General features: G+C 44.4%; 1 protein-coding gene across 2 annotated transcripts; it reads left to right on the top strand.

Moving 5' to 3' along the window:
• The first annotated feature begins 2591 nt into the window (after positions 1 to 2591).
• LOC120229313 (C-C chemokine receptor type 3-like) lies at positions 2592 to 20080 on the top strand. 2 transcript variants are annotated; one of them, XM_039228240.1, is made up of 3 exons: positions 2592 to 2670; positions 7419 to 7459; positions 18589 to 20080. In XM_039228240.1, exons 2-3 carry the CDS (start codon positions 7423 to 7425, stop codon positions 19677 to 19679), a joined length of 1128 nt encoding a protein of 375 aa, XP_039084171.1. In that variant the 5' UTR covers positions 2592 to 2670; positions 7419 to 7422; the 3' UTR covers positions 19680 to 20080. The 2 variants fall into 2 exon arrangements, with proteins under 2 accessions (XP_039084171.1, XP_039084172.1); XM_039228241.1 differs by lacking the exon at positions 7419 to 7459 and having other exon boundaries at positions 2633 to 2670.
• The last annotated feature ends 1009 nt before the right edge of the window (positions 20081 to 21089 follow it).

Below are 21089 nucleotides of genomic sequence, written 5' to 3'. Positions count from 1 at the left end.
TTGTTTGTTTTTTTTCTCTCAAATGAGAGCCACCCTGGAGGATCTAGGTGTCAGACCTGGCCCAGCTCTCAAGCTGATGCTGGGTCATAAGAAACATCTTACACATTGGGACGGATTAGTTCATTTAACCAACAGACGGGCAATGAGGGGCTGCAACCCGAAGGACCTGAGGTTCCTGACACCAAAACAACCCCAGGAGAATCCTTGACTTGTGAAGAATCTGACCAAGATCTCCCAGAGTCAACATGTGCTCTTCCAGAGCCCACACAGGATCCCAAGTCCTGTTTTCTTCAAGAATCATAGGTGGTGTGGGGCGCCTGGGTAGCTCGGTCGGTCGAGCGTCTGACCTCGGCTCAGGCCATGATCTCACGGTTCATGGGTTTGAGCCCCGCGTCGGGCTCTGTGCTGACAGCTCGGAGCCTGGATTCTGCTTCTGATTCTGTGTCTCCCTCTCTCTGTCCCTCCCCTGCTCATGCTCTGTCTCTCTCTGTATCAAAAATAAATAAACATTAAAAAAATTAAAAATAAAAGAGTCATAGGTGGTTGTGTTTATCCTCACATAAAGTGGCCCCCATTGTAACTTTCTCTAAAGCCTAATCTCTCAATCAATAGGAAAACGTTGCCTTGATCCGAGCACCCAGGAAGGGCTCCCATGGTTCATTGCTTGCACATGGAGCCTGCTGGGGGTCCCTCCCTGGAAGATCCAAGCCTTTGCCAAATTCCACATTCCCCTCCAATGTGCTAAAAACTGCTGTTTTCTGCCCCAGATCCATCACCTTTTTAGACCTCTCCGTGTTGACTTCCCGCTACCGCCTTTGCCAACAGCTGGCTCGTTCTACAAGGTAATGAAGTTCTTCGGTTGCTTAAATCACTCCGGGAGAATTCTAACTCCACAGTGAGGGGTGAAAACTGAGGGGTGGGTGACCACTTACTGGATGGAAGGCCCAGCCCCGTCCCTGCTCACCACCCTCCTTCTCAGGAAGGACACTCAGTGTCTACACCCGGCTTCCATCCTCCCTGCTGCTGGAGGTGCAGTGACTTTTGAACTTGGGAAGTTTTGCGGGGAGGGCTTGGTTCAGTTCTGTCCTCTTTCCCTAGGAAAGAGAGCTGCTCCTGGCCCTTGGTGTGGCCTTTGTCTCCATAGTTTAGCATAGTTTCTACAGTTTAGCAAACAGGGTCATGTGTAGCCCCTTAATTTCTCAAATGGCTCCAAACCAGAGAGTAAAGGGGAGAAGTGGGGAGGGCAGGGTGCTTATTTTTCTTCCAATGATGCTGAGCACCAGATGACTGAGGTCGGCCATCAATGCCACGCAAGTTTAGAGGAGGGGCGGGGAGGCCCAATTACCTACTGCCTTAACACACCGTCATCATGGTCAGGACTGGTTGGGCCCTTCCCACAAGCAGACGGGTTTCACGGGCCACCTCGCCTGGCCCTCCTCTCGATGTAGGTGTTGTTCTCACCTCCGCTTGCAGATGAGGAAACCAAGCGCCCTTCTAACCACCTGGACCCCGGAGTCCAGTCTTTCTAAGGAGAAAGGGATGGCCTCCCGGGGAAGCTTGGCCTTCACTGCGGACGGGGCCCAGCCCAGCAGAGAGGGGAGAGGGTGAGACTGCTGGGGGCGTGTCTGGACCAGTGAGTCCCCCGTGGGGCTTGCATGGGAGATTTGGGGCAGAAAGAGGGTCCCCAGAAAGGCATCCAGAAGCCTCAGAGTTGGCCAAGGCCTCTGGGATTTTCTAATCCCGGCCTCTCACCTGTGGAGAGAGTTTTTCTTATCCTCGAATAAAATTTATCTCACAAAAATGGGGTCCTCCCTTCATGCTTTCACCAATTCAGTATGTACTTACCCAGCGCTACTGGTGTGCAGGCTTGGGGAGGCAGCAGCAAGGAGAGGAGGGGGCTGGCCTCTCGCCTCTGGGAGCTGCCCTCGCAGGGGTGAGTACGAGGGTTGCTCAGGCTAAGCGTCCCCAGTTCCATCAGGGGGCTCTCAGGATGGTCACAACTGAAAGACACTTCTTGGCTCTTCTTGGGACGTCTACCCCTGTGCTCCACCTTGACTCATCAAAGTCTCCTCTAGGGCTCTGGAGGATAATTAGGCTATCCTGCAGTCCTCAGTTTCCCTTCATGGGAAAATTCTGATTTCATTAAAAAACTCTCTTTGGTATTGAAGTATAATTGACATATATGTTATATTGGTTTCAGGCGCACAGCCTAGTGACTCAACAAGTCCATACATTATGTAATGTAATGTTCACCACGATACGCGTAGTTATGATCTGTTGCTTGATTTTACTTCTTGCCCTGCCTCCCCCTGGGTCAAAGCAATGCTTATTCAAGAATTATCTCCTCCTTCTGAAATAAAAAAGAGAGAGAGAGAGAACAATGCCAAGAGAATGCAGAACCCCTGAAATAGCTACTGACCATCAGCAATGCTCATCTCAAAGATTACTCAACTGAGTGTTCAGTATGTAATTTCAGTATAGAAAAGAAGAACTGTACCAAACTTGATATCTTTCTGAAAACTTGCAAAACTTGAGCAGCGAGCCTATTTAAAAGAGGAATCTGTATTGTTTCCTACCTTATAATGCCTCTGATCAGATGGCATCTCCATTTCATGAGAGGCGAGACCTAAGCTGTCCCTGGATGCATAAAGGACTTTGCTAAAGTAGCAGGTACCACTGTCTTCTTTCTGTTCTCATCTGGGCAAGAACTTACTAAATTACAATAGAAGTTGTTTGCTTAGAAGTGATTTCCGGCTAGACCATCAGGTTTCTAGGAACAGGGAGATGGAGAGAGGGGTCCAGGCAGGTGGAAGCAGTACCTCTCATGAGTGCTCTTGGATGGAAGAGGCAGAGGAGAGGGTCCCATTGCGATTTAGAAGGTAGTATGGGGCCAAAGTAGGATAGTTTACTGCGATATACGTCCATTTTCTTCTTGCTTTCTCCCATTTTCTTTCTCTTTCTCCCACCCATACTGTGATCTGCTTGCCTCTCCCAGTCATCCAAACTTGGCCTTTTATACCATCAGTCAACATGACCATGGCTGGGCCCATGGTGTGTTCTCGGTGCCTTCATAAATTCTCAACTGCTGAGGACATGACCGTCCTAAATTAGCCATTCTGTTTGTTGATATTGACTCCTAAGAAACAGTCAGTGAAAACAGAACTTACATATATATGTGTGCATACGTTTATGTATTACAGTTGTATATAGACATATATATTTTAAGTGTTCATTGAAAATCCACGCTAAGTCAGGATATTATGATGAATCAGTTAATCAACTGATTTGGGCTTTGTGTCTGGATCTATAAGGCTGATTGTTTTTCTAGACCTGCACTTGACGATAGGGATAGAAATCCTTCCTAATCTTTTGGGAAGCCTTGGATCGATGGAGGTGGAGGTTAACAGTTGTTTGGCCACTGTTTAGAGGGAAGGCGGGGGAAGTATGGGGACTTTGGTACATGGAAGTGATGGGGGTATTTGTAGCTCTTTTCAGAAGGTGGTGATGATTATATTGAACCATACAGGCTGTTATTTCTCTTGGGGGAAGAATTGTATGACTCAACAAGAAAAAAAGCAGATGTACCCAGCATAAAAGGGGTCAAGGGCACCACCATATAATTCACAGAAAAGGAAATTTGAATGACTACCAATTAAAGTTTTAAAAAATGCTCAGTAATTAAATAAATATTAGTTACACAATAATGACACCTCTTTTGCCCATGTAATTGGCCAATATTTTTTTTTCTGTCTTCTTGGTGTTGACGGATCCTTGCTGAGACGGGCACCATCACCGACTAGTGCCCAGAATATATACATCACTACACACTTTCTGGAAGCAATCTGACAAAACGCATCAAGAGACTTAGAAAAGAGGCAGAAATTGTGCTTTGGGAAACCTACTTGAAGGAAATACTTTTAAAATACACAAAGATGTTTATTACAGTATTTATAAAAGTGTAATGTCTGTGTAAACAACATAATCCCACACCAGTAAGGCAATGATGAAATAGCCATGAATATCTATACAATATGTTGGAGTCTTTTCAAGTTATATTTCCTTTATTTAAAAAAATGTTTAATATTTATTTATTTTTGAGAGAGAAAGAGAGAGAGACAGCACAAGTGGGTGAGGGGCAGAGAGAGAGGGAGACAGAGGATCTGAAGCTGGCTCCACGTTGATGGCAGAGATCCTGATGTGGGGCTCAAACTTGCGAACCACGACATCATGACCTGAGCTCAAGTCGGACACTTAACCAACTCAGCCACCCAGGTGCCCCTACAAATTATATTTTCAAATAATTACTAACCACATGGAACAAGGTACAGGATATAAAATTTAAAATACAGAGGGTTGCCTGGGTGGCTCAGTCAGTTGAGCATCCAACTTTAGCTCAGGTCACGATTTCGTGGTTTGTGGGTTTAAGCCCTGTGTTGGGCTCTGTGCTGACAGCTCAGAGCCCAGAGCCTGCTTCGGATTCTGTGTCTCCTTCTCTCTCTGCCCCTCCCCCACTCATGCTCTGTCTCTCCCTGTCTCTCAAAATTGAATAAACGTTAAAAAAATATCAGAATACAGAAATGATATAAAAATGTGACATGGCACCTAGAATAGAGATCTGGGACAGTGGTTCTTTCCCCGTTTTACAGGCGGAGGTGGAAATTTCAGCAGCCAGGAAATCAGTCATGTAGAACATACCCCCAACTGTGCTCTTTTGACTATACACTCACGCCTTCCCTATGAAAACATATTCCTCACAATCATCTCTTTCCACTAAATAACAGATTGGCCTGCAATACAATTAAAATTCAACCACATTTGAAACACCCCATATTGGAGTATAAAGAGTAATCTAATCTTTGGGTAAGAATGTTGGTGAAAATATTCAAAATCACTTGGCAGGTGGATAAAACCAAGTCGCTTAAAATGAACTGACCACACTCCCAGCATGGAGCGTAGCTTTTGCTAATGATAATGATCAGTAGATGTGGAAGTCCATGTGTTGCCCTAAAACACGGTGCCGAGACGTGTGTTTCCGGAGAGGTAGCTTCCTGGCTCACCAGGCAGCCCCTTCTGTTCTCACATAACCTGGTAGTTCCCACCAAGTCCTTCCCCTTGTGGGACTGAAAATAGTCTCCTCCAATGCCGTCAAGTCTCTGTGCTCTGGGTGTCTACTCCCTCTTCCGCAGGAAAAGCTAACATATCAGTCGATCTCAAAGGGACCTAAAACATTGCCTAATCTAAACCTTTCATAAAAAGATTAGAGAGGCACCTGGGTGGCTCAGTCAGTTGAGCTTCTAACTCTTGGTTATGGCTCAGGTCATGATCTCATGGTTTGTGAGTTCAAATCCACACTGGGCTCTGCGCTGACAGTGCGGAGCCTACTTGGGATTTTCTCTCTCTCTCTCTCTCTCTCTCTCTCTCAAAACAAATAAATAAACTTGAAAAAAATCTTAAAAAAAAAAAGATTCAAAAACTTGGGTCCAGACCAGTGACATACAAATACTGCCCCCCTCAAAAAAGGAACTGAAATTAGTCTGAGAATTCGAAGGCTTTAATTTTTCATACAAAACATTCTGAGTTCTGTCATCTACAGTTGATGTTTCTGGATCTTTATCATCCTAGCCTGTCCTGTGCCCCAGATTGACATTAACCCCCGTAATGTGGACTACCTGGGACAAAACGTAGTACTTCAAATGTGTAGTCTGCACAGTGAAAAGCAAAGTGAAAAGTATTCAATTCAGTCCAGGAGCATTTATTAAGCAGCTATTACTCATCAGGCATTATACGGGCACAGGGACCCGTCACTAGTTCCACACTGTCCACTATGGTGACGACTTACCACATGTGACTACTTCAATGTAAATTCACTAAATTTAAATGCAGTGAAAAGCTCAGCCACATTTCAAGCGCTCAAAAGCCATTTGGTGAGTGGTGCCTCATTGGACAACACAGACACAGAACATTTCCATCGTTGCGGAAAAGTTCTGTTGGGTAGTGCTGCACCAGATCGTTATTTTTTCTATTCCAGGTTCCTTGTTTAAAAAAAAAAAAAAAAAAGTGAAACGTTGGGGAGGTCTGGCTTCCCTGTATAGCGGAAAGCAATTTGAGTAGCTAGTCAGATAGGTAATTGAATGAATAAATGAAGGGGCAGCTGGGTAGAATGGTAGATGGAGAATCAGGCCCATGGATTTCCTTTCTCCTGGATGATCTATTAATACAGACTAAAATGGAATGAGCTCTCAAGGTTGCTGTGTCACAGTGTTGGCAGTCTTTATTTTTCTGCTCATCTAAGCTTGAGGAGGTTGGAGGGTATGTAACTCAGAGACAGAAAACAGATTCATAAAATTTAGGAGAGATTTCATGTCGTCTAATCCAAGGATAGGGGAGCTTTAAGAATCAGGGTGGCCTAGGGGCATCTGGGTGGCTCAGTCAGTTAAGCATCTGACTCTTGATCTCAGCTCAGGTCTTGATCTCAGGGTCCTCGAGTTCAAGTCCTGTCTTGGGCTCCACACTGAGCGTGAAGCCTACTAAAAAAAATAAAAAAATAAAAAAAGGAATCACTGTCGCCTGGATCCTACCTGCAGAGATTCTGATGGAACTATTCAGGGGTCCAGCCTGGCATTGGGATCGCAAAAGCTCCCCAACGTTTTCCATGAGCAGCCAGGACTGAGAACACTTGCTGTAGTCAGACCTGTCATTGTGGAAATCCCTTCCCACAATGTCCCTGCCAGGCAGCCACCCACCTGCTGCTTGGATGCCTCGAGTTACAGTTTGCTCAGCACCTCACATTTCATTTTGGATAATCCCACTCAAGCTCTTTCTTTCTTTTTTTTTTCATGTTTATTTATTTTTTGAGAGAGACAGAGTGTGAGCAGAGGAGGGGCAGAGAGAGAGGGAGACACAGAATCCAAAGCAGCCTCCAGACTCTGAGCTGTCAGCACAGAGCCTGAAGCAGGGCTCGAACTCATGGACCGTGAGATCATGACCTGAGCTAAAGTTGGACGCTTAACCTACTGAGCCACCTGGGTGCCCCTCAACCTTCTTCTTTTAAAAAAAAATTTTTTAAGTGTTTTATTTATTTCTGAGAGACAGAGAGACAGCGAGAGCAGGGGAGGGTCAGAGAGAGAGGGAGACACAGAATCTGAAACAGGCTCCAGGCTCTGAGCTGTCAGCACAGAATCCGATGCGGGGCTTGAACTCACAAACTGTGAGATCATGACCTGAGCCAAAGTCAGATGCTTAACCGACTGAGCCACCCAGGAGCCCAGCCTCAGGCTCCTTCTTATGTGGTGTTTGAATTTGCCCCTCGGAATGACCTCCTGCGGGTTCTGGAGGCCACCACTGTGAGTCACGTTCGGATTCTCATCTATACACCAGTATCTTGCTCTCTTTCCTACCCAAAATGTCTTCTCTCCTAGGTGGATGGATACCTCTGACTCCTTCAACTCTTCTTTGCCAGGTAGGTTTTCTTCTCCGCTACATTTGATTTGGGCAATGTTCACATTCTGTGTCTTGCCTGGGACCTAGCCCAGTGTTCTGGACTGGTCTCAGACCACATTAAAATCCCATCACATGCTAACCTGTAATTCTAGTTGACCATAAAGTTAGAATGTGATGGGATTAAAAAAAAAACAAAACCACAAACTTTCTGCATAAGCTCATCAACGGCAGCATTGTTTGAAAGAGCAAAGCGTATTTGTTTATAGGAGACTGGCTAAGTAAACTGGTACAGCCACACAGTGGATTCTCTGCAGCGGAAACAAAGAAAAACTTCCATTGTTAAGTGGAAAATGCAAGGTGCATGATGATGAATGTAGTGTTCTGCTTTTATGCAACCAACAAGGGAAGATTGGAAAATACGTACTTGCTTACACTTACGTGTGGCTGCCCTGGGAAGATAACTCGGGAAACTCGGGAAAGCAGTTACCCACATGGTTGAGTGAGGGTGTTGGGGGCAATTTTCTGTGTGTCTTCTGAGCTGAGGCCCAGAGGTGTTTGTTGCAGATTACCTTCTCCAGGACATTTTGTAGAAACAGTCTCAGAAGATAAAGAGAGCGTCCCTCTCCGGGGCAGACAAAGAGTTTTGATTGTTGTCCTGTGAAATTGAAGTAATGTTTCCCTCCTGGGCAAAGACTGGGCAGGTTTGTTGTCAGCCCAGGATGAATGATCGGAGGTTCCCGAACTCAGATCCCTCGCCTGTGAGACAGCCCTGCTGTGTGTGCAGTGGGCTCTGGGGCCACTCCACATGGTCCCTGTGCTGCTCGGGGACAGGGAGAAGCCACACGATCCCCAAGCTCACGGGTCTGCTGCACCGCGAGTGATAAATCCATTGTCCTTTACCTAACTGGCACGTGCCTTCTGCGGGTGTCCACGAGGGAGTGGCAGGCTTGTTTGTTGGTTTGCAGGTAGGGTAAGACCTTAGACCCTTCACAGTTCTTGGTGGGGAAGAGACGTGCGGGGGGTATGCAGTGAGATCAGACTTTTTATTGCAGATCTTCTCCCAGTATTAGGTTTTGAACCATATGATTGTGTCTATTACCTACTCAATCATAAACAACATGTGATTTGAAATAAAAATGTTACTCTTGTAAAAAAAAATCAGCTTTCTTCATGTAAATTTAGATTAAACTAATGGACGTTGTCTTTGGATTATGGGAAGTGAGCATTTCTTGGCATCTCCAAGGTAGGAAGAATTAAGTGCCCAGCAGAACTCTCCCTGATTCCTGGTTGTCCATAATTTGCCAGGAATTTATCCATCTATCATCTGTCTCTGCCTCTATCACCTACCTGTCATCTTTGTGAAAGGTAATCTGAGGGGCGCCTGGGTGGTTCAGTCAGTTAAGTGTCCGACTTCGGCTCAAGTCATGATTTTGCAGTCTGTGGGTTCCAGCCCTGGGGCTCTGTGCTGACAGCTCAGAGCCTGGAGCCTGCTTTGGATTCTGTGTCTCCCTCTGTCTCTGCATACCACCCCCCTGCCCCCGCCATTCATGTACACGCATGCTCTGTCTCTCTCTCAAAAATAAACATTTAAAAAATTTTTTTAAAAAGATAATCTGACCTCTGATATCTCTCCATTGGCCAGTAAGTAAATGGATTAATATAATCTGGGGTTCCCATTAGGTTATATACTTTGGCTGAGGTCCAAACTTATTGATAGAAATTCAGACTCCTCATTTCGTATAACTGAAGCTTTTAATGAAGGCTGAAATGTCTGGTTAAAACTACACTATTGGATACCAATCATTGTAAGTTTTCTAGAGCCTTGGGTAATGGACTACAGAGTGGAGATTTGTGGAAAGAGAAGCATTTCTGTTTAAATGGAAGAGATACAGGGCATCTGGATGGCTCAGTCAGTTAAGTGTCTGACTTCAGCTCGGGTCATGATCTCGCAGTTCGCTAGTCTGAGCCCTGTGTCAGGCTCTGTGCTGATAGCTCAGAGCCTAGAGCCTGTTTGAATTCTGTGTCTTCCTTTCTCTCTGTCCCTCCTCTGCTTGTGCTTTGTCTCTCTCTGTCCCTCAAAAATAAATAAATGTTAATAAAAAGAAAAAAATAAATGGAAGAGATACTGCTCTTCTTAAGTCATATTTTACTACCTTGGACAAGATATTAGACATTTTGGAAAAGGCCTGAGAACTTGAAAAATAACAGTCACTGGGGAGGGGGAAGAGTTAATATATACCTCTAGATGTATATTAATATACACACTGGGTAGGTGTTCTAGATGCTCTTGAACATGTCAGTTCAGGTAATCCTCACCTCACTCCTCGGCCCGTGGAATACCGTCTTTGCTTGGTTTCCGGGATACCAGCTCTCCTGGCTTTGCTCATACCTCACCGTCCATGCCTTCTTTGTCTCTCTTGCTGTGTCCTCCTTGTTCCTCTGAACTCTGGTTTTTTTGTTTTTTGTTTTTTAGAGAGAAAGAGACAAAGCACTTACACACACACACACACATCATTCAGCATACGGTCTTCTACCAGATGTTCCTGGCTTTAACCAAACTCCCCCTACTGTCTAGGATCAGCACTCTTCATTAGTAAGCACAGCAGATATCCACTTCAGCGAAGTTTTATTATAAAGTGGATCTTCTTTAAAAAATGTTTATTTATTTTGATAGAGAGGATCACGTGTACGCATGTGGTGGAGGGGCAGGGAGAGAGAAAGAGAGAGAGAGAGAATCCCCAGCAGGCTCCACACTGCCAGTGCAGAGCCCGATGCGGGTTTGATCTCACCTGAGCCAAAATCAAGAGTCAGATGTTTAACCAACTGAGCTGCCCAGGCGTCCCTATAAAATGGATCTTAAATTAGCAGTATCCTTTTTCACCCATCTGACAAGAGCTTGTTGACCTTTACTTCTGAAAGCATTCAGGGGCACCTGGGTGGCTCATTGGTTGAGCGTCTTGACTTGGGCTCAGGTCATGATCTCACAGCTTGTGAGTTCAAGCCCCATGTCAGGCTCTCTGCTGTCAATGCAAAGCCTGCTTTGGATCTTCTGTCCCCTTCTCTCTCTGCCCCTTCCCTGCTTGCACTTGTTTTTCTCAAAACTAAATAAATCTTAAAAAAAAAAACAACAACAACTTTCAGATAAGTCCGAGAAGCACTGCAAATGATTAGCTTGGGTGTCTCTGGCTTTGGCTGCCACAGACAGACCACAGGCTGCAGCACTAACACAGTGGGGGTCATGACTTCCAAGTACAGGAGACACCCACAGTGAGGAGATGATGCCGTAACAGAGGAAGATGTCCGCCATCACACCAAAGGTCCCCATCCAGTGGGCAGATGCTGAGGGGCAGGTGAGGCTATAGAGAGCCTAGGTTTCTTTGAGTCAGGAACACCTGGGGTCAAGTCCCCATTTGCTCTCTGTGTGATCATAAGTTATGGAGGTGCTCTGAGCTCAGATATTTTTTAAGCTGTAAAATAAGAACTATAAAAATATCTACCTCCTATTGCTGTCGTGGTAAATAAATCATAGGAAACACCTAGAGAAGAACATCAAACAGGTATAAGCCTAAAAATGTTAATTTTCTTAAATTTTTAAAAAATGTTTATTTATTTTTGAGAGACAGAGCACATGGAGGAGAGGAGCAGAGAGAGAGGGAGACACAGAATCCAAAGCAGGCTCCAGGCTCTGAGCTGTCCGCACAGAGCCCAAAGTAGGGCTCGAACCCATGAAATCATGACCCTGAGCCAAAGTCTGACGCTTAACTGACTGAACCACCTGGGTGCCCCAAAATGTTAACTTTCTTATCCCCTAAAGACCACAAGAATTCTGAAAAAGCCTCCTGTTTTTATTTTTTTCAGGCTTGTGTCCAATGATTTAGTTTTTAGATTGTCATCCGTTCTTGGAGAGTCTTACTAAAATTCTTAAGAGCTTTTATCAACTTTAGACCATCTCAGAGGACAATGAAGGGCCTGTTAATCAGTCTGTGCTTTGGAGCCTTTGAAAGGCTGGGGGAGCATGTCCTGTTAAAATCAGGAAGCACTGTTACTTAACACCACTGTGGAAATTCTAGCCAAAGCAGCAAGGTAGGAAAAACAAATAAGGACTATGAACAAGGAAGTTATAATATCATCCCTATTTCACAGCTAATATGATTATCTACCTAAAAGTCCTAAAGGAAATTATTTTAAAAATCAGTAAGGTGGTCAGGTTTTTTTAATTGATTATTATTTAAATAATATTTACATAATTATTTTAATTATTTAAAAAATTATTATTTTTTAAAGTAATTTTCTCTCCTACATACCAACCATTGATCAGAAAATTCATTCGGGGAAAAAATATCCCATTCACAGTTACCTCAGAAAAACAACAAAATCAGATAGATAAAAACAATATGTAATGTACAAGACCACTAAGTAAAAGAACTATAATAAGTAAAACAAGACCAGACGTTCCTAAATATATGAATGTAGTATAATCCCACTCAAAACTATATCTTTATAAGTAATTGGCCAAAGGGTGCTGGGTAGTTCAGTCGGTTAAGCATCTGACTTTGGCTCAGGTCATGATCTCATGGCTCGTGAGTTCGAGCCTCACATCCGGCTCTGTGCTTCTGTTCTGTCTTCCCCTCTCTTTGCCCTTCTGTTGCTTGTGCTCTATCTCTCTCTCTCAGATATAAATAAACATTAAAAATTTAAAAAAAAGTAATCAGCCAAATGATCCTCAAGTTTATCTAATTGGACAAAACTGTCTAACAGACAAGACACATTTGGAAATGGATAACTAAGGAGCGTTGCATCATTAGACAGTCTACATAAACAAGCTAATAAATCTACATACGTGAAAGAGTGCTTCTGGCACCAAAATAAGATATCAGTGGAATGGAATGTATGCAAGTGGAGTCAGGAATGTTAAAGAATATATGACAAAGGGGATGTTTGTAGCCTGAGGAGGAGAGGGTGGTTATTCACCCCTTTACGGAGAAGGAGAATAGACGTGCTGCATATCAAACTAAATTAAAAGTGGATTTATATGTATAAAATGTTGGACCGCAAAGATGCTAAGGTACAAACATCTGTGTCATCTGGGATGTGGACGTCCTCAGTAAATGGAACCCTAAGGTAATAATAGCATGGGTTTTAGAGCAAAAGGGCACAGGATCAAGTCCCAGTTCTGCCGTGCACTGAATAGCCTCAGGCAACTGACTGAGCTTTGCCAAGCCTCTGTGTGCTCATCTATAAAATGCGGATGTAAAAACCTACCTTGCAAAGTTGTGAGATCAAGCAAAATATGTAAAACGCTTGACCTAAGGAAGGCTCAATTATCACTGACTTTTTAAAAATGTTTATTTATTTTTGAGAGAGAGAGTAGAGGAGGAGCATAGAGATAGAGATAGATGGGGGGGGGGGGGGGAGAGAGAGAGAGGATCCAAAGCAGGCTCCTGGCTGACAGCAGAGAGCCTGACTCAGGGTTCCAACTCACAGACCATGAGACCATGACCAGATCTGAAATCAAGATTCAGTTGCCCAACTGACTGAGTCACTCAGGCGCCCCCTAAAGAGAAATTTCTGAGAAAAATCTCCCTTCCCCCAGTCTGATTGTTGTATATTAACTCCTCCCAAGATCGAAGAGGAAAACCAAACATCAAGATCTTTAAAACAAAATTCAAATGCTCTACCTCGTGTGACTTACACGTCGTTTCTTAGAGCTCAGTTTGTGGTTTCAGGTGCTGATAAGTAAATACTTCATCTTGTAATTTGCCCATTTTTTCAACCCACTTACTTTGAGAAAACGTGTTTGCCAAATCATCGAGCTGTCCCTGCTGGAAGAAGGTGCTTTCTGTTAGTGACAGTTTAATTGATAAGGGAATATACAAAGATTCTACATCTTACAAATTTAAGAAATACTTAAGGCTCAGTCGGGTAAGCATTTGACTTCAGCTCAGGTCATGATCTTGAGTTGAGTTCAAGCCCCTGGTTGGGCTCTGTGCTGGCAGCTCAGAGCCTGGAGCCTGCTTTGGATTCTGTGTCTCCCTCTCTCTCTGCTCCTCCCCCTGTTCATGCTCTGTCTCTCTCTCTCAAAAGTAAATAAACATTTAAAAAATTTAAAAATTTGGGGCGTCTGGGTGGCTTAGTCGGTTAAGCGTCCGACTTTTGCTTAGGTCATGATCTCGCGGTTTGTGGGTTCGAGCCCCGCGTCGGGCTTTGTGCTGACTGCCAGCTCAGAGCCTGGAGCCTGTTTCAGAGTCTGTGACTCCCTCTTTCTCTGACAGTGCTCACGCTGTCTCTCTCTCTCTCCTTGAAATAAATAAAAAACATTTAAAAAAATTAAAAATTTACCATCCACCCCCTTCTACAACTATTTTCATTATTTGCTCATTGCTCTTTATATGCATATAGTTTCACGGTGTCACTGTCTTACTATACGCAGTTTATATTCTCTTCATTTCCCACAACCATTTGTTCGTGATTCCATCTGGTTTCCAAAACTAGTTTTAATGACTATATACTAATCTATTGCATCAGCAGACTACAATTTGTTCAAAGCCTCCTTCATGTGTCAAACTTTTCAACAGTTTCCATTTCTCTGTTTCTTTCTGTTATGAAAATGAAGCCGCAATGAACATCTGTACCATGTGTTTTGGTTTGGCAGACTTCCTCCCCTCGGGGTAAATTCCTCAGAGTAGAAGCACTGGCCCAAAGCCATGTGTATCTTGTTGATTCCTGGTTACATACAACATTTCCAAAACTTATTGAACCAAGTTACATTGCTGATGCAATTATGCAATTATTGTTCCAGGGTCTTCCCAACCTCACCAGCATTGATTAAGTGACATAATTTACATTCTTAAAAATGTTTATTTGTTTTTGAGAGATAGGGCAAGAGAGGGAAAGGCAGAGAGAGAGGGGAATAGAGAATCCAGAGCAGGCTTCGTGCTGACAGCAGAGAGCCCTACGTGGGGCTTGAACTCACAAATTGCGAGATCATGACTTGGGCTGAAGTCGGAGGCTCAACTGACTGAGCCACCAAGGTGCATCTACTTTTTTAAAGTTTATTTATTTATTTTGTGAGAGAGAGAGAGAGAGAGCACGCGCAAGTGAGGGAGGAGCAGAGGAAGAGGGAGGGAGAGAGAGAAACTCCTAAGCAAGCTCTGCGCCATGAGTTCAGAGCCCAATGAGGGGCTCAAACTCATAAACTGCAAGACCATGACCTGAGCCAAAGTCAGATGCTTAACTGACTGAGCCTCCCAGGCGCCCCTACTTTTTTTTTTTTTTAATAATTAAATGACATTCCAAACTTCAATATATTTTCTAAAGAGAAGTCTCTAATTCTAGCCATGGGGAGTATGGGGAGGGCTCCTCTCCTTCTGACTCCAGGAATTGTGAGAAAAGAGTCCCAGGTCACAGAAGAAAGCAGTCATGCTTGGGGGTTCTTATCTTCCCCATCCAGGCTTTGACCAGAGTTAGAGGGCGTGAAGGGCTGTTTGATGAATTGTGGAGGGGACCTTCCAAGAAGACGTCTCTCTGTGAGCCACTTCCTTACCCACATGGGTGGCCGGGACAGTTAAGCTGGTGGTCAGGGAGAAAAATAATTTCATTGGTACCCTTGAGCGTCCCTTCGTTTGTCCATGGCATGGACATGGTGTCAAGGAGCAGCGGGTCTGCCAGCTGCCTGTCGGTTCAGGAGAAGGTACCAGAAGCATCATGATGGGGAGGTAACACAGAGGGTCCTCCATTCCCACCAGGGCTGGAGAGGTCACTATGCCCAGGGACGATTGAGAATAGAGGGATCGTGAGGCCATGAGCCACAAAGCAGCAGGTGCCCGCAGGAAGTTCAGGGTTGGGACCAGGTGGCCCTTTCTCGGTAGGCATCAGCCACATGACGAGGATCAGCAGGAGACCAGGGCACCTCCTTTCCACTCTGCCCATGTGGGTCCCTCCCCCATATCTCCACTGCCATCTTTGAAAGGACCAATGAGAGAAGATGAGAAACCAAAATTAATAAGCTGGCAGCCTAAACAGGATGAGTGAAACTAGAGCCGTCCTCCAAATGAATGGGTCAGGCTCAGGTTAAACCACTCCGACTGCAATTTGTGAGTCCTTTTTCCCGCTGCTCGGTGGAAAGCTGGTAAGGTCCAAACCGTTTTGGAGACTGAAGGAACTTCGTTTGCGTTGCATAGCTGAGTTGTCCTGTGAGCAGTTTTAGAGAACCAGCTAAAGTAGTGTATGAATGCAGTTTTGGGTAAAACTTGTACCCATGCAAGCATGGTACTAATTAGCATTGCTAATAGTGAAGTCTGGGGTGCTTTTTACTTTCGTATTTTTGCTTTTCTTTACTGTTGCTGTTTGTCTATTTACTGTTACTGTGCTACTCTTCCAGAAATGCAAACAAGACCTTCTTTAAAATGTTTATGTATTTATTTTGAGAGATAAAGAGAGCACAAGCAGGGGAGGGGCAGAGAGAGAGGAAGAGAGAGAATCTTAAGTAGCTTCCATGCCCAGCATTGAGCCTGACATGGGGCTGGATCCCAGGACCCTGGGATCGTGACCTGAGCTGAAATCAAGAGTCCGACGCTCAACTAACTGAGCCGCCCAGGCGCCCCCAAAAAGACATTTTTAAAAGCCTAATTCAAACCTCTTGATGATTTCAGACCTAATTATTCATTTTGATCTGGATTATACAGACAGATGAAAACATTTCTGTCATGTCACGAGTAGTCAAGGTCATGGCTTCTGACTCCAGAGAACCTGAATTCAACCCTGTGCCTTGCACTCCAGAACTCCCGAAAGATTCTACAATTTGATCGCGGTCATGTTGAAAGCGACTCATGAATGAAAGACATGATCATCAAGTTGAACCAAACCTTAGTGATTTTTTTTAAATTTCACTGGTTTCTAGATCAGCCTTGGAGAAAAGGAAAGATAATAGAAATAACTAAGCAGATGCTACAATATGCTTGCTCTCTGGAGCAAGAAACTTTGTTCCTTTTTTTGCTTTAGGCATTCAAGTTTAGAGGCGCACTCTCTGTGACTGTAAATGTGTAACAGACAAGATATTGGGTATTTTGTTTTTCTCAGCAGCTGAGGATTATGCCATTAGAAGTAAGAATGCTGAAAAGATCGTACAATCAGCTGTTTTTCAGGTGCCTTTTCCACCTAAAAGCCTGAATGTGTTACTTTGTGTGATGCACTAGAATGGGGCCCTGAAAACAGATTAAGTTCTACCTAAGACACCCTCCTTTCCTTCTCGTTTTTATATGGAGCAGCTTCTCATTGCCTTTCTTTTGGCTCCGCTTCTACCAATTTTACAGCTTTTTTTTTTTTATCTTACTTGACCCTGAACATAACTTCAAGTGGCACTGTGATCCTTATTTTGGGGATGAGGAAATGAGGCTCAAAGTTAAGCTTTCATTTCCTACAGCTGGTGAGAGGCACGGCCAGGAATGCCTCCTGCCCATGTCCAATGTCGCTTTGACTACCCAGGACCCTGACGCGGGCTGACCTTTGGGGTCCCAGTATTTTATTAAGAAGCAAAGACAGTGCCTTGTCATTGTCTCCAATTACGGCACTTCTGGGATTTACCTTGAGAAATGCCACTGACCTACCTTCACGTCCTTACACTTGTCGCTTCCTCAGAGAAAGTCAGTAGGACTTCTTCCAAGGACACAGTGCAGAGATTAACGGGAAATCCTTCCTTGTCTGTTTTTCCTTCTTCTCCAGTCAAGTCTGCAATCTTAAGAAAAGCAGGTATTGGCTTTAGGGATCCTAGTCCTTAAAATATCAAGTCTGCTAAGAAATTCCGTTAGCCTTCCCTCCCCCCCCCCCCCCCCCCCCCGCTCAGCCCCTTTATGAAGCAGGGATTCTAAGGGGTCTGCTGTTGGCTATGACTGAATTATCTCAGCATTATCAGGATCAGGAAAAAGGAAGCAGTCTTTGTTTCTTGCTTATAACTGTAATTGTTATAATAGTTGACAATAACCATAATGGTGAATTCTTTAAAAGTTAAACTGTTTTTTTAAATATTTATTTTATTTTTTTCTTAAAAATTTTTTTTAACTTTTTTTATTATTGAGATACAGAGAGACAGAGCATGAGCATGAGAGGGGCAGAGAGAGGGGGAGACACAGATTCGGAAGCAGGCTCCAGGCTCTGAGCTGTCAGCACAGAGCCCGATGTGGGGCTCGAACCCACAAACCATGAGATAGTGACCTAAGCCAAAATTGGACGCTCAACTGACTGAGCCACCAAGGTGCCCCTTTAAGGTTTATTTTTGAGAGAGAGACAGAGCACGAATGGGGGAGGGGCAGAGAGGGAAATAGGAAACAGAGGATCTGGGCTGATGGCAAAGAGTCCAATGCGGGGCTTGAACTTGTGAACCATGAGATCATGACCTAAGCCAAAGTTGGATCCCCAATCAATGGAGTCACCCAGGTGCCACAAAAGTTAAACTTAAAAATCACTGCATTTGAATCTAGTGAGGAGAAAACTGGACAATGATCCTGAAGTTGTAGCCTGAACTTTTATATTTATTTATTTGTTAGAGGATTTGGGGTAAATTACCAAATTTCTTCAAGGCTCAATTTCCCCATCATCTCTGATGAACAGCACATTGATAAGCAGCCACAGAGAGGGGTAGTTATTTGTAATAATAACAGTCACTATGACTGTAACCACTTGGTTTTGAAACAGGTTAGATGATTTTAAAAGTCATGTATAAACTATAAAACCTAAAATTCAAAATGACTGAAAAGATACAGCAATAATAATCAGTATAATATTATTATTATCACTCTCCAGCCTACTTTATCCTGTTTTGTATTTCTTCCTTCAAATGCCTGCAGGAACCAATGTCCTCTTCTTTCACCTCCATCCACAACATTTCTGTTTCTTTTCCCATTGTGAATTGTGCTGACTTTCAAAACCTCATATCTTTCATGGCTGACACCTCCCCCCATAGCATCCCAGGCATACTTTTAAATATGCACTGAAGATCCTTTAAACAGGCTGTTTAATCACATATGGTTTTGTGGGTAAATGGATAAATCAACAGGTGTGGCTCACCAAGAGTGATCATACCTAATTGTGGGGTTGCTTTTTGTTTTTTTGGTTTTGCTTTGGTTTATTGTTGTTGTTGTTTTTCTATCATAGGGACAATGGAGGCTTTGACGGCCGGGACTGAGGTAGTGACAGTGGATGAGTCTGTCAGGACCACCCTGTTTGACTATGAATTCTCTCTGCCATGTGAAAAAACCAAGGTCAAGGAGCTGGGCACCCGTTTCCTGCCCCCACTGTATTCCGTGGTGTTTGTGGTTGGTCTGCTGGGCAATGTGATGGTGGTCGTGATCCTCACAAAATACAAGAGGCTCCGGATCATGACCAACATCTTCCTGCTCAATCTGGCCATTTCTGACTTGCTCTTCTTGTTCACTCTGCTGTTCTGGATTCACTACAGCAGGTGGAATGAGTGGGTGTTTGGCCCCTTCATGTGTAAGCTCCTCTCTGGGCTTTATTACATGGGCTTGTATGGTGAGATCTTCTTCATCATCCTGCTGACCATAGACCGGTATCTGGCCATCGTCCATGCTGTGTTTGCTCTCCGGACCCGGACTGTCAGTTTTGGTATCATCATGAGCATCTTCACCTGGGTCCTGGCAGGGGTAGCAGCCCTTCCTGAGTTTGTCTTCCATCACTCCCTAAACGAAGGGGAGCAGTACATCTGCTTGCCTCTCTACCCAAGAGGCCAAGAAGACAGCTGGAAGCGTTTCCATGCTCTGAGCATGAACATCCTCGGTCTGGCCCTGCCCCTGCTCATCATGGTCATCTGCTACTCAGGAATTATTAGGACACTGCTGAGATGCCCCAATAAAACCAAGTACAAGGCCATCCGGCTCATTTTTGTCATCATGGTGGTCTTCTTCATGTTCTGGACTCCCTTCAACCTGGTTCTTCTTCTCTCTGCTTTCCAAGCAATCTTCTTTGAGTTCAGTTGTGAGCAGAGCAAACGGCTGGACGTGGCCATGCAGGTGACGGAGGTGATTGCCTACACACACTGCTGTGTCAACCCCATCATCTACGCTTTCGTCGGGGAGAGGTTCCGGGAGCACCTCGGCCACTTCTTCCGCAGGCACGTGGCCACCAACCTGGGCAAATACATCTCGTTCCTTCCCAGTGAGAAGTCAGACAGAGCCAGCTCTGGCTCCCCATCAACGGGGGAGCAGGAGCTCTCGTTTGTCTTTTAGGCCAGATGCGGAAAGTTACCTAAAGCAGACGCGCCGGACGGACGAAGGAAACGTGCTAGGTCCGTGGCATTAACCTTAATGCCAGCCCTTTGAACTTCCAGCTCAATGCTGACACTTGTAAAGGCATTAAAGTGTATACACAATAGGATCGGCAGACCTGTGTGTCCCAGGCATTGACAGGGGCCACTGGTGAGTCTGTTCACTTGCTGTCCATGCCAGAAAGCACAACTTTGCTTGGTTCTCAGAAGAGTTACATACAGTGTCATGTACCCGAGTGTCAGCTAGTCACTCTATGCAGCTACAAACAAGTAAATCATTCTATAGTTTAAACCTTAACTTCAGCCAGCTGTTGCATAAATGAAACATATTTCACAAAATACAATAAATCAGTTGCAATACTTTTAATGTGCCTCTCTCCTTGTTTGATGAAAAGGCTTTTCTTTTCTTTTCTTTGTTAGTTTATGTATATGTACCCTCCCTATGTACGTGTGCAGCATACTAGCATGCCACCTTTGTTCCGAGTATTCTTTTTTTTTAAGTTTATTTATTTACTTTAAGAGAGAGAGAGGGAGAGAGAGAGAGAGAGAGAGAATCAGACATAGGCTCCACACGGGCAGAAGAGAGCCTGACACGGGGCTCATATTCACAAACCATGAGATCATGGCCTGAGCCAAAAGCAAGAGTCAGAAACTTAACTGACTGAGTCATCCAGGTAACCATCTTCTCTCTCTTTCTCTTTTTTTTTTTTTTTTTTTTAAGATTTTAAGTAATCTCCACACCCAATGTGGGACTTAAACTCACAACCCTGAGATGGAGTCACAAACTCTACCAACTGAGCCAGCCAAGCAGCCCTCCACTCCTGCCCTGAGTATTCTTAATAGTGAATGGATTTCCTGTTTACACCGAATGACCAATTTTCCCATGAGTGACTCAGCAGAAGAAGAGTGATTTGATATTTTCGGTATAGAGAATAAAGGCCCTGCTGATAGAAACCTCTCAGAGCCCTGAAATGCACAGACACTGTCCTCTTAAACACCGGGCTCACTCTTCATCCAACAATTGTACTTTAGGTGATATGGACAGGATGCACTAACATTGCTTTAGGTTAAGTGAAAGATACAAAAAGTATGTGAGACAAACATAGTCTTTGCCCTGTGAACCCTTCCATCTGGTAGGGGGGCTGAGACACAGACAAATGACTCCAGAACAAAGAAGAACACACCCAAGGCTCTGCCTGGGCCAGGGAGGGAGAGACCATTTCTAGCTGGAATCTGAAGGAGGAGGACTTCATGGAGGAAGTGGCTTTTGAGCAGATCTTTGAAAAAAGGACAGGATTTGGAAAGGGAGGGGATTTGGGGGAGATAGCTGAGGCCGACAGAATGCCCAATACAAAGGGCGGGGTGGGGGTGG

Source organism: Hyaena hyaena, unplaced genomic scaffold (assembly GCF_003009895.1).
Source record: "Hyaena hyaena isolate Hyena2069 unplaced genomic scaffold, ASM300989v1 scaffold_30, whole genome shotgun sequence".
Lineage (NCBI taxonomy): Eukaryota > Metazoa > Chordata > Mammalia > Carnivora > Hyaenidae > Hyaena > Hyaena hyaena.
Note: the sequence above shows the minus strand (reverse complement) of the source record. Positions and strands in the feature narration are given on the sequence as shown.

Coding starts and splice junctions, on each gene's coding strand:
- LOC120229313 (XM_039228240.1), top strand. CDS start 7,423: ATGGATACCTCTGACTCCTTCAACTCTTCTTTGCCAG. Junction 7,460..18,588: donor CTTCAACTCTTCTTTGCCAG/GTAGGTTTTCTT, acceptor TTTCTATCATAG/GGACAATGGAGGCTTTGACG.